General features: G+C 46.0%; 1 protein-coding gene across 1 annotated transcript in view; it reads right to left on the reverse strand.

The window, feature by feature from the left end:
- Nucleotides 1–14,397, reverse strand: part of LOC129838655 (netrin-4-like) — a 28,427-nt gene that overhangs the window by 8,767 nt on the left and 5,263 nt on the right. The window contains exons 3-4 of the mRNA XM_055905776.1: nucleotides 9,596–9,868; nucleotides 53–179 (exon numbers count right to left, since the gene is read on the reverse strand). Coding sequence (XP_055761751.1) covers nucleotides 53–179; nucleotides 9,596–9,868 — 400 coding nt within the window. The remainder of the gene's footprint in view (nucleotides 1–52; nucleotides 180–9,595; nucleotides 9,869–14,397) is intronic.

Genomic DNA, 14,397 nt, shown 5'->3' on the forward strand with positions numbered 1-14,397 from the left:
CAGATAGAACTCCTGGGCCTAGCATATAGTGAATAGCAGTAGTGTCACTCACTCCTGCACTCGTGTGGAGCCCCTGTGAGTCCGTCCGCAGGTTGCCAGGGTCGGTCATTGCAGAGCGGAGCACAGCGCTCACAGTGAGCACCTGCAGTGTTGTGACTACACACACACTTCCCATGAACCTGAGAGAGAGGAAGAGGAGAGGAGGAGAGGAAGAGGAGAGGGAGAGGAAAGAGGAGAGGAGGAGAGGAAGGGGGGGACAAAGAGGTCAGTGTAAGGGAGAGAGCAGTTCCCACGTGAGAGCAGCAGCACCCCAAGTCTAACCCCTGGGGGTCGGGGGGGCTCCCCTGCCTGTTCTCTTTCAGGTCCTTTCCTGTAATTGCTGAATGGAGATTGATTGTTTGGCTTCATCGCTGGAAATGAACATTGGCCTCATGACGAAAGGGGCCTGAAAAGGACAGTGTCTGAGTGTGTGGGTATGTGTGTGTGTGCGCGGAAATATGCAGCGCTGAGAGCACAATAACAGTCTCCTTGTCATTCCTGTAAGTGGTTAATGATGTGATCTAGGTGGGAGGTTGACAAGGCATCTGAGGTAGCTATTTATCTGTTTTGGTTACAGTGCCTCTGTGTGGGGAACAGAGACACGCAGAGAGGCCTGAACACACACACATTCAAGCACACTGACGCATGCACACACACACACACTGAACACAAACGCTCAACAACACTCCAACCCATGTGGTAGTTTCAGTTTCCCACGGTGTATGGCTATAGAGGCCGCTGCCCTCTACCTCAAAATGCCCTCTCCCCTCTCCCCTTGCTGCACAGACACTCACACAGAGGGTTAAACACAGGCATGGGAGAGACCTGTAGCTACTGTAACTGGGGCTTATCCCAGGCCCTTGCACTAACCCCAGATCTAACCCTAACCTTATCTCAAACTCAATCCCAGCCACTGTGCCAGCACAAGACATAACCCCAACCATATTCCATCAACCAGGAGAATGGAGGAAGATAAGAACAGACAGGTAAAGACAGTGTGAGAAATGGATGTGGTAGGTCTGGATTGGACAAACAAAGAGAAAATGAGCGAAAGAACTCTGTGTACATTACTACATCAATGAGAATGAAATCATCTGTAACCACGATTGATTGTGGAAAAGGGGGAAGGAGGCAAGTAGAGAGAAGAAGAGAGGGGAGGGGAGGAGAGGAGAAAGAGGGGGGAAGGAGAGGAGAGAGACGTTGGCCAAGCTCCAGACAGCTGGTATTCCAAACAATTTCACATGTTTACCTGCGTGATATTGGACAATTAGCGCATACACATACACCAATACACACACGCACAAATACAAACCCAGGCAGCCAGGCTCCCAAGCACACACACAAATAAAATGCACATACATACGTATACAAATGCACACACACTCCTGCCCCCCCCCCCAGAGCTTGTGCTTGTTCTGTTTTGACAGGCCTGTATTTCAAACACTCTGACCTTCTGATAAAGAGGTTGTTGGACATGGCCAGGGAGGGGTGGCAGAGGGTACAGAGGGGTGCTCAGGAAGACCCTGACAGCTCCCCACCACGACCGTTCCCTCACACATCAAAAGCTTTATTGGCCAATGTGAAATTAAATAATTCATCAGCAGTGTGTGTGTGTGTGTGTGTGTGTGTGTGTGTGTGTGTGTGTGTGTGTGTGTGTGTGTGTGTGTGTGTGTGTGTGTGTATTCATCCAAACAACATGATAAGTGTGTGTGTTAATCCGATCATCAGCGTGTGTGTGTACTCAGGCAAACACCTGTATAGCACAATACACTCCATGAGGTGCAGTCTTTAAATTCCAACACCTCTGCAGAAACTCATTCTCAGACTCCAGTTACTGTGCAAGTCTCTACAGCCCTTACAGACTCATACTGCCTCTCCGCTTGCTATGCTAATTGCTGCTAACTCTCCAGTAGCTGAGCATGGGCCAGGAGGGTTGGATGTGGGTCAAAAACTGGCTCTGTGGTCGACTCAGTGAGGATCACACAGACCATTATCACCTTCCCATGTGGTCTGGACCTGTGAGCCCTGCAACACAACAACAAAAACACTGTTTCTCCCCAAAAACACTTCGGACTGCACAAAACTGTCTGGGCACTAATAGCCCTCAATATCAAGGGTACTGAGTTTACTTTACTCTCTCTCTCTCTCTCTCTCTCTCTCTCTCTCTCTCTCTCTCTCTCTCTCTCTCTCTCTCTCTCTCTCTCTCTCTCTCACACACACACGCACACACACACACACGCACACACACACACACAGCTTTGTTTTAGTGAATTTTCGAGAAGCCCCTCACCACGACACACTTAGGGGGGGGGGGGGGCGGGGTTGGCTGTGTCTACCCCGCCCACCACAAGGTTTCATTTGCTGAGGCCTTCCAGACAAGCGATGCGTAGAGCTGGGTTCGTGTAGCTCAATGGGTTCGCCTGGGCATGTTCAGTAAAAAAGTTTTGGAACGTTGCAGACTCAAATGCCATGAATATAACTGACATGATTTCTTAAATCAGAGAGGCATGTTTGTTCTACATAATACATTTATATCTGAACGTTGGCCAACGTTGTGTCAGTCCTCCTGTTGAACGCGGCCCTGGTACACGCTTGTCCCTACCTATGTGAAGCTAGCCACATTAACAATTAGCCACAAAAGTGGAATTGCGGTTCAGAATAAAAGTCCCTCATTGAAAACGATGCAAACATACAAATAATGGATCGAATAATGCCATATTTGGACTAGATAATGCTAAACAAGGTTGGAATGTTGTTATAATTTAAGATGAAATACAATAATGAATTAGTTTGACAATAAACAGGAAAAACTGTTGAAATCATGGGTGCAGAAAATCTGGGCTCCTGAAATGCTATTTGGTGTTTTTTTTGCGCTGATCTCAACTTTTTTTGTACATAATGTTTCCACCATCGGCTCCTATGACCGAAAAGAGTGTTTGGACATCAGAACAGCAATCACTAACCTCGATTTGGATGAATGAGTTGGAGGCACAGGACATACTGCTCACACCGGACCCTAAATCCCCTACACTTGGAAGAGAAAAAGACGCAATACAAAGGCCGACGTGCTGGCACCCTGATGAAACTATGGCGGCAAGTAAATAAACCGCCTGTGCCCCCTGATCTATTGGCGAATGTACAATCACTGGAGAACAAACTGGACGAGCTCCGTTTGAGACTATCCTATCAAAGGGACCTGAAGAACTGTAATATCCTTTTTCTTGGAAACTTGGCCATATCATGGTCCAAACACACCAACACAGTCGAGAAGAGGGCATGACAACGCCTCTTCCCCCTCAGGAGGCTGAAAAGATTTGGCATGGGTCCTCAGATCCTAAAAAAGTTATACAGCTTCACCATTGAGTGCATCTTGACTGGCTGTATCACCACTTGGTATGGCAACTGCTTGGTATCCAACCGCAAGGCGCTACAGAGGGTAGTGCGCACAGCCTAGTAGTACATCACTGGGCCCGAGCTCCCTGCCATATAGGACCTCTATACCAGGCGGTGTCAGAGGAAGGCCCTAAAAATGGTCATAGACTCCAACCACCCAAGTCATAGACTGTTCTCTCTGATACCACATGGCAAGTGGTACCAATGCACCAAGTCTGGAACCAACAGGACCCTGAACAGCTTCTAACCCCAAGCCATAAGACTGCTAAATTGTTAGTTAAATAGTTAACCAAATAGCTATCCGGACTATCTGCATTGACCCTTTTTGCACTCACTTTTTTTGACTCATCACATACGCTGCTTCTACTCTTTATTTTCTGTCATTTTATCTACCTCAATTACCTCGTACCCCTGAACATCAACTCGGCTAAATACATTGGGTACCAGTACCAACTTATCGTTACTAACTGTGTATCTATTATTACGTTTATAATTGTGTTTTATTTTTCTATTATTTCTCTATTTTCTTTCTCTCTGCATTGTTGGGAAGGGCCTGTAAGTCAACATTTCACTGTTAGGCCACACCTGTTGTTTACAACAACAACAAAAATGAAATCCCACTGTGGATGTATTAGACTGCATAATTGCTTTGGGGGCATACTTATATGCATTGTACAGCCTTACCCATGGACTGTGCACCCATGAAATAGGGTATCAGCCTACATACACAGTGACACCCATAGAAAACAATTCTCAAGAGTTGACACAAATATTAGCATCTTAGCTCTTATTGCAGGACTTTGACTGTGGGAAATCCCTTTCCCAGTCAGTCTATTCTGCATATTGAACATTCAAATTGCACTGAACAGCCCAACCTATGTGACACCCACAGAACATAACTATGTTGAGTTTAGTGTATTAGCTCTATTGTAGGACTCTGAAACAACTGTGAAATGAGCCACATTAGCTCACGAGTCCACCTATTGTGTATTGAAAATTCAGATCTAATATGGCTCATTTCACTGTGGTTTCAGAGTCCTGCAATAGAGCAAAGATGCTAATATTTGTGTAAACTCTACATAGTTATGTTCTGTGGGTGTCACTAAGTAGGCTGATACCCATGGATTGTGCACCCATGAAATGGGGTAAGGCTGTACAGTGCATACTGTATGCCCCAAAGCAATTATGCAGTCTAATACATCCACAGTGGGATTTCAAACTAATTAATTATTGTATTTCATATTAAATTATCGAACAACATACCAACCTTAATTTGCATTATCTAGTCCAAATATAGCATGATTCCACTATTTGTATTAGTTTGCGTCACTTTCAATTAGGGATTTTTATTTTGAAGTTAAACTGCAAATTCCACTACACCACACACAAAGGACAGGCACCGGTGAACATAGCAACGGAGTGAACTAATATTTTCGATGTGTGAAAACACCTACTCACCTACTCATTCAACACCTACTCATTCAAAGGTATTTCTACATTGTAAAATAATAGTGAAGACATCAAATCTATGAAATAACACATATGGAATCTTGTATTAAGCAAAAAAGTGTTAAACAAATCAAAATATATTTTATATTTGAGATTCTTCAAAGTAACCAGCCTTTGCCTTGATGACAGCATTACACACTCTTGGTATTCTCTCAACCAGCTTCACCTGGAATGCTTTTCCAACAGTCTTGAAGGAGTTCCCACACATGCTGAGCACTTGTTGGCTGCTTTTCCTTCACTCTGCGGTCTAACTCATCCCAAACCATCTCAATTGGGTTGAGGTCGGGTGATTGTGTAGGCCAGGTCATCTGATGCAGCACTCCATTACTCTCCTTCTTGGTCAAATAGCCCTTACACAGCTTGGAGGTGTGTTGGGTCATTGTCCTGTTGAAAAACAAATGATAGTCCCACTAAGCGCAAACCAGATGTGATGGCGTATCGCTGCAGAATGCTGTGGTAGCCATGTTATTTAGAATTCAATGCACATTTAACTAAATCACAGACAGTGTCACCAGCAAAGCACTCCCACACCTCCTCCATGCTTAACGGTGGGAACCACACATGCGGAGATCCTCCGTTCACCTACTCTGTGTCTCACAAAGACACAAAAAATCTCAAATTTGTACTCATCAGACCAAAGAACAGATTTCTACCGGTCTAATGTCCATTGCTCGTGTTTCTTGGCCCAAGCAAGTCTCTTCTTATTATTGGTGTCCTTTAGTAGTGGTTTCTTTGCAGAAATCACTTGATGGTTTTTGCGACTGCACTTGAAGAAACTTTAAAAGTTCTTGACATTTTCTGGATTGACTGACCTTCATGTATTAAAGTAATGATGGACTGTCGTTTCTCTTTGCTTATTTGAGCTGTTCTTGCCATTATATAGACTTGGTCTTTTACCAAATAGGGCAATCTACTGTATAACAACCCTACCTTGTCACAACACAACTGATTGGTTCAAACGTATTAAAAAGGAAATAAATTCTTAACTGTTATCAAGGCACACTTGTTAATTGAAATGCATTCCAGGTGACTACCTCATGAAGCTGGTTGAGAGAATCAAATCAAACTTTATTTGTCACATGCGCCAAATAAAACAAGTGTAGACTTTACCATGAAATGCTTACTTACAAGCCCTTAACCAACAGTGCAGTTCAAGAAGAGTTAAGAATATATTTACCAAGTAGACTAAAATAAAAAGTAATAATAAAAAGTAACACAATAAGAATAACAATAACGAGGCTATATACAGGGGGCACCGGTACCAAGTCAGTGTGCGGGGGTACAGGTTAGTTGAGGTAATTTGTGCATGTAGAGGGGAGTGAAGTGACTATGCATAGATTATAAACAGCGAGTAGCAGCAGTGTACAAAAGGGAAGGGTGGGGGTCAATGTAAATTGTCTGTTGGCCATTTTATGAATTGTTCAGCAGTCTTATGGCTTGGGGGTAGAAGCTGTTAAGGAGCCTTTTGGTCCTAGACTTGGCGCTCCGGTACCACTTGCCGTGAATAGCAGAGAAAACAGTCCATAACTTGGGTGACTGGAGTCTCTGACAACTTTATGGGCTTTCCTCTAACACCGCCTTCCTGGATGGCAGGAAGCTTGGCCCTAGTGATGTACTGGACCGTACGCATTACCCCTCTGTAGCGCCTTACAGTCAGATGTCGAGCAGTTGCCATACCAGGCGGTGATGCTTCTGGTCAGGATGCTCTCGATGGTGCAGCTGTAGAACCTTTTGAGGATCTGGGGACCCATGCCAAATCTTTTCAGTCTCCTGAGGGGGAAAAGGTTTTGTCGTGCCCTCTTCACGACTGTCTTGGTAGGTTTGGACCATGATAGTTCTTTGGTTATGTGGACACCAAGGAACTTGAAACTCTCGACCCGCTCCACTACTCCCCCGTTGATGTTAATGGGGGCATGTTCGGCCTGCCTTTTCCTATAGTCCACGATCAGCTCCTTTGTCTTGCTCACATTGAGGGAGAGGTTGTTGTCCTGGCACCATACTGCCAGTTCTCTGACCTCCTCCCTATAGGCCGTCTCATCGTTGTCGGTGATCAGGCCTACCACTGCTGTGTCGTCAGCAAACTTAATGATGGTGCTTGAGTCGTGTTTGGCCACTCAGTCGTGGGTGAACAGGGAATACAGGAGGGGACTAAGTACACACCCCTGAGGGGCCCCAGTGTTACGGGTCAGCGTGGCAGACATATTGTTGCCTACTCTTACCACCTGAGGGCGGCCCGTCAGGAAGTCCAGGATCCAGTTGCAGAGGGAGGTGTTTAGTTCCAGAGTCCTTAGCTTAGTGATGAGCTTTGTGAGCACTATGGTGTTGAACGCTGAGCTGTAGTCAATGAACATCATTCTCACATTGATGTTCCTTTTGTCCAGGTGAGAAAGGGCAGTGTGGAGTGCGATTGCGTCATCTGTGGATCTGTTGGGGCGGGATGCGAATTGGAGTGGATCTAGGGTGTCCGGGAGGATGCTGTTGATGTGAGCCATGACCATCCTTTCAAAGCACTTCATGGCAACCGACGTGAGTGCCACGGGGCGGTAATCATTTAGGCAGGTTACCTTCGCTTCCTTGGGCACAGGGACCCGGTGGTCTGCTTTAATGTAGGTATTACAGACTCGGTCAGGGAGAGGTTGAAAATGTCAGTGAAGACACTTGACAGTTGTTCTGTGCATGCTTTGAGTACACGTCCTGGTAATCCGTCTGGTCCAATGACTTTGTAAATGTTCACCTGTTTAAAGGTTTTGTTCACATCGGCTACCGAGAGCGTTATCCCAAGAGGTTGCAAAGCTGTCATAAGGGCAAAGGGTGGCTACTTTGAACAATCTCAAATATAAAATATATTTTGATTTGTTTCACACTTTTGGTTATTACATGATTCCATATGTGTTATTTCATAGTTTTGATGTCTTCACTACTATTCTACAATGTAGAAAATAGTACAAATGAAGAAAAACCCTTGAATGAGTAGGTGTTTCCAAACTTTTGACTGGTACTGTGGGGCTGACATATCACCAAGCAGAGCGTGGTGGAATGCGTATGCGCCTCAACCAATGAAAACGTGTGGTGGGCGGGGCCGATACAGGCCTGACCCTGCCCACAACCGACCCCGCCCTGTTCCATGTGCCATGGCGAGGGGTACTCGGAATTTCAGGACTTTTTGGGGAGTAAAAATATATTCCCATTCAAAATCCTATTTTCCCTTAACCTAACCTATACCTCAAACCCCTAACCCTAACTCCTAACCTAAAACCCGACCCTAACCGTAACCCTGACCTTAGCCCCAAACACAAACCTAACGCTTAAGCCTAAAATAGCAATTTAACAAATTCAGAACATGAACAAAGTCCTGACTTTTCAAAACGTTTCTTGTTTTCCTACCTTGTTATGACATTCTGGTTCTGATTAGGTAGGAAAACATGTACACAAATTCATACCCTCCCGTCTTGTTTGAGTGTGTTTACAGGCTTCTAATCTCTCCTCACTGTCTTGCCAGAGAGAGAGAGAGAGAGAGAGAGAGAGAGAGAGAGAGAGAGAGAGAGAGAGAGAGAGAGAGAGAGAGAGAGAGAGAGAGAGAGAGAGAGAGAGAGAGAGAGAGAGAGAGAGAGAGAGAGAGAGAGAGAGAGAGAGAGAGAGAGAGGAGAGAGAGAGAGAGAGAGAGAGAGAGAGAGAGAGAGAGAGAGAGAGAGAGAGAGAGAGAGAGAGAGAGAGAGAGAGAGAGAGAACTTATATAACCTCATACCGTCCCACGTATCAATGCTTGTTTACCCAACTCTCCCTCATATCACAAGACATACCGACGTTCCTACAACGTTAGGTCATGTTGTGTTGTGATATATCCTAATGTTTAGAATATCAACATTAAAAAGCTTAAAACACATTCTGAGGCTGCTTTTGTAGCCTAGATAGAGTCAGGTCCAAACTAAGTTAACTAGGTGTAGCCCACTGGGTTACTAGATAAGCCAGTGATATTATGGGGGAAGATGACAGACAGACACCTCTGATTACAGTGGGCTCACACAGAAGAGACAGACTGACCGGCTGCAACCATACAAGCTCCTAGATACTGTAATACTGCCACAGACACTGCTATTGTGGGCTTAACACTCATACACAAAGTTATAGTTACCCACAGTCAGACAGTCTCTGTGTGTCTATGTCTTTGTGTCTGTGTCTCCAGTGTAAAGGTTATGTTGTCACACTCATTACACTCACTTTCCCTGCTCTCTGGGCCTGCTGATTGCAATAGAATAGGCGCTCTGCTTCAAAAGGCGTCAGACGGAACTGCTTGTGGAGATGGCAGAGATAGGCGTTCCACGGGCAGTCTGGAAACGCTCGCTGCATCTCTAATGTCCATCTACAGACTGTGAATCAGCCGTGTCCATTCACACCTTTATCAGCACACACTTTCTGAGACTTCAACACCATCATTAGCCCAGTGCTGAATCCATATCAACATTTCCTTTGTAATCTGGATCACAGGAAAGGCAGCTCTTTATCTACCCAGACAGAGCAAGCCCAGCACAGGAAGTGGGACAGAGAAAGGTGATATCCCTCATCACTACGCTAATGACTGATACACAAAACGCATGCATGCACACAGACAGTCAGATACGCAGACAGAAACACAGACACACACACACACACTCACCACGTGGTTAGTTCTGTCCCTGACAGGGCGGTAGCCAGGCGCAGGGACACACTGCTCGGCGTGCCCGTTGCAGAAGCAGCTGCCCTTCACGATAAGGTCATAAATGGCGAAGTGCTGGGTGAGCGGGGCTCCAACAGTGGGATCTTTGGCTTGGCAGGGACAGGATTGGCGCTCCAGCAGACGTATGCGCACGTTGGTCACCCTCAGCTGCTCCTGGCCTGCCACCCCATACGGATCAAGAGATTCCCATTGGGGGAGGGCACGGTAGATCACCTGTCAATCAACCAGTCCAACAGTCAGTCAAAATTATACGAGTTAGTGGCACTATGTTATTATGCAAGACTTGGTGACAACACATCTTCTTTTCTGCACCTCTCTCTCTGTCTCTCTTTCTTTCTCCCTCTCTGAGTCATCCCTAAATTGATGATCCCTCCATATTACCCCCCAGCCCAAGCACAACTGCCATCACCCTGGTGACTGCTCCTATGGCAACCTGCTTACACTGCTGCTGTTGTTGAGGGTGAACTGTGTTCCTGAGAGGGCTGTGTGTTTCTGCCACAGATATTACTGGGGCAGAAGTGTGATTGTTTAAGGAGAGTTAGTTGTCATTGAGGGAAGTGTGTGATGCTGGGAGGGAGTGTTATTGGAGGAGAGTATTTATATATTTATTTCACCTTTATTTAACCATGTAGGCTAGTTGAGAACAAGTTCTCATTTGCAACTGCGACCTGGCCAAGATAAAGCAAAGCAGTTCGACACATACAACAACACAGAGTTACACATGGAATAAACAAACATACAATCAATAAAACAGTACAAAAATCTATATACAGCATGTGCAAATGAGGTAGGATAAGAGAGGTAAGGCAATAAATAGGCCATGGTGGTGAAGTAATTGCAATATTGCAATTAAACACTGTAATGGTAGAATCTGCAGAAGATGAATGTGCAAGTAGAGATACTGGGGTGCAAAGGAACAAGATAAATAAATACAGTATGGGGATGAGGTAGATTAGATGGGCTATTTACAGATGAGCTATGTACAGGTGCAGTGATTTGTGAGCTGCTCTGACAGCTGGTGCTTAAAGCTAGTGAGGGAGATAAGAGTCTCCAGCTTTAGTGATTTTTGCAGTTCGTTCCAGTCATTGGCAGCAGAGAACTGGAAGGAGAGGCGGCCAAAGGAAGAATTGGCTTTGGGGGTGACCAGTGAGATATACCTGCTGGAGCGCGTGCTACGGGTGGGTGCTGCTATGGTGACCAGTGAGCTGAGATAAGGCGGGGCCCTACCTAGCAGAGACTTGTAGATGACCTGGAGCCAGTGGGTTTGGCGACGAGTATGAAGCGAGGGCCAGCCAACGAGAGCATACAGGTCGCAGTGGTGGGTAGTATATGGGGCTTTGGTGACAAAACGGGTGGCACTGTGATAGACTGCATCCAATTTGTTGAGTAGAGCGTTGGAGGCTATTTTGTAAATGACATCGCCGAAGTCGAGGATCGGTAGGATAGTCAGTTTTACGAGGGTATGTTTGGCAGCATGAGTGAAGGATGCTTTGTTGTGAAATAGGAAGCCGATTCTAGATTTAATTTTGTATTGGAGATGTTTAATGTGAGTCTGGAAGGAGAGTTTACAGTCTAACCAGACACTAAGTCAGAATCGTCCAGAGTAGTGATACTGGACGGGCGGGCAGGTGCGGGCAGGGATCGGTTGAAGAGCATGCATTTACTTTTACTAGCATTTAAGAGCAGTTGGAGGCCACGGAAGGAGAGTTGTATGGCATTGAAGCTCATCTGGAGGTTAGTTAACACAGTTTACAAAGAAGGGCCAGAGGTATACAGAATGGTGTCGTCTGCGTAGAGGTGGATCAAAGAATCACCAGCAGCAAGAGCGACATCATTGATGTATACTGAGAAGTATCCCTGACATAGATATCATTGGGTGAGGGGTGTGTGTGTGTGAGTTTTTTGGGGGGTTGACTGTGTGAGTCGAGCCCATGCTGTGTCCCCATTGGCTGTATGGCTGGCCTGGGGTGTGATGGGAGGAGCACTATTAAGTTCCCTGTTGTTGGAATAGGTCACAGAGTCACGGCATTGTGTTCGCAATTAAGGGAACACAACAAATAGGGCAAGGGGCGCCAGTCCGCGGGAGAGGAGGACGAGACAAAAGAGCGGGCGAGTGATGCTGCTCCACATAACTTAGCCCTGGACAAAGGCTCTGCGATAGCCCGGCGACACCGCAGCAACACTGTCACACACACACACACACACACACCCCACACACAAACACATCCCCAATGGATAATCCCAAACTCTACACACAACATCCAATGAACATTCCCAACTACACACACACTTACCCAATCAACATTCCCAAACCCTGCAAAAATTCCACAAGAGGCCTTCTGGATGCTCCAGCTGCAGGCAGTGGGCACAGACTTCATGCAACCCACACAACGAATGCAAACTCTAACACACATACAAACATACAAATTAAGAATCTCATTAAAGTTTTTTTGTGCATACGAAATGTCAAGTCATTGTCTGGGTATGCTCTCTCTGTCAAACTATAGAAACAGAGAGAGCAGTCCCACAGAAACCTTAGTCAGGTGAGCATGTGGCTTTTCTACGCTCATAATCTTTTCTTCCTGTTACAGTCTGAAAAACAGTGTAAGTCTGGCTTTAACAGCCCTAATTCCATCAAAGCGCTGTGGACTGTATTCTGGTAAACAGGAACAATGGGCATTGATAGAGGGAGAGAGCAAGAGAGAGAGAGAGAGAGAGAGAGATCGCGAGAGGAGGGGGATGGGCCGTCTCGCCTGCAGGACCAACTTCCATCAGGGCAAAGGGCACTTCCTCCCTGACAGACAGACAGAGAGAGAGAGGTGTGTGTGGGGCTCTGGTTGGACGGCTCCCTCCCTAAGAAGATCACAGTCTCTATAACAACTAACACACATTCCTCCAGCCCAGCTGACCTCATAAATAACACAAGGAGCCCTGAGCTCTCCAACAGAGAGACTAACTAGACCTCTTCAGTTAGTACCTGAACTCACAAGCCTCCCAGGTTTTCCCCCATTCAGACGAACATGTTCAGCTCTCAGCACAAGAGATGACATGCTTTTTAATGTTCATCAGATAAAGGAGGGGGGAAGCTGAGAATACCTGCTCCCTCACTATATCGCTCCAAGCTAAGACACACCTCCTCCTCCCTCCTTCTTGCTATCCATCACAGCTAACCACTTATCTGATTGCAGGAGCCAAAACACTTAACACTGACTAAACACACACACGCGTCTATATACACACAGACACATACACACAGTCACCTACTCGACACATAACTGTCGCACCAGTTAAGCTCAAACATTCAATATGTGAACACACAGTCACACAGACACAAACACACAGTCACACAGACACAAACACACAGTCACACAGTCACACTGACACAAACACACAGTCACACAGACACAAACACACAGTCACACAGACACAAACACACAGTCACACAGTCACACAGACACAAACACACAGACACAAACACACAGTCACACAGACATAAACACACAGTCACACAGACACCCAGACACAAACACACAGTCACACAGACACAAACACACAGTCACACAGACACAAACACACAGTCACACAGACACAAACACACAGTCACACAGTCACACAGACACAAACACACAGTCACACAGACACAAACACACAGTCACACAGACACAAACACACAATCACACAGACACCCAGACACAAACACACAGTCACACAGACACAAACACACAGTCACACAGACACAAACACACAGTCACACAGACACCCAGACACACAGTCACACAGACACAGTCACACAGTCACACAGACACAAAACACACAGTCACACAGACACAAACACACAATCACACAGACACCCAGACACAAACACACAGTCACACAGACACAAACACACAGTCACACAGACACAAACACACAGTCACACAGTCACACAGACACAAACACACAATCACACAGACACCCAGACACAAACACACAGTCACACAGACACAAACACACAGTCACACAGACACAAACACACAGTCACACAGACAAACACACAGTCACACAGACACAAGCACACAGTCACAAAGTCACACAGACACAAACACACAGTCACACAGACACAAACACACAGTCACACAGACACAAACACACAGTCACACAGACACAAACACACAGTCACACAGACACAAACACACAGTCACACAGTCACACAGACACAAACACACAGACACAAACACACAGTCACACAGACATAAACACACAGTCACACAGACACCCAGACACAAACACACAGTCACACAGACACAAACACACAGTCACACAGACACAAACACACAGTCACACAGACACAAACACACAGTCACACAGTCACACAGACACAAACACACAGTCACACAGACACAAACACACAGTCACACAGACACAAACACACAATCACACAGACACCCAGACACAAACACACAGTCACACAGACACAAACACACAGTCACACAGACACAAACACACAGTCACACAGACACAAACACACAATCACACAGACACCCAGACACAAACACACAGTCACACAGACACAAACACACAGTCACACAGACACAAACACACAGTCACACAGACACCCAGACACACAGTCACACAGACACAGTCACACAGTCACACAGACACAAAACACACAGTCACACAGACACAAACACACAATCACACAGACACCCAGACACAAACACACAGTCACACAGACACAAACACACAGTCACACAGACACAAAC

Source organism: Salvelinus fontinalis, chromosome 39 (assembly GCF_029448725.1).
Source record: "Salvelinus fontinalis isolate EN_2023a chromosome 39, ASM2944872v1, whole genome shotgun sequence".
Lineage (NCBI taxonomy): Eukaryota > Metazoa > Chordata > Actinopteri > Salmoniformes > Salmonidae > Salvelinus > Salvelinus fontinalis.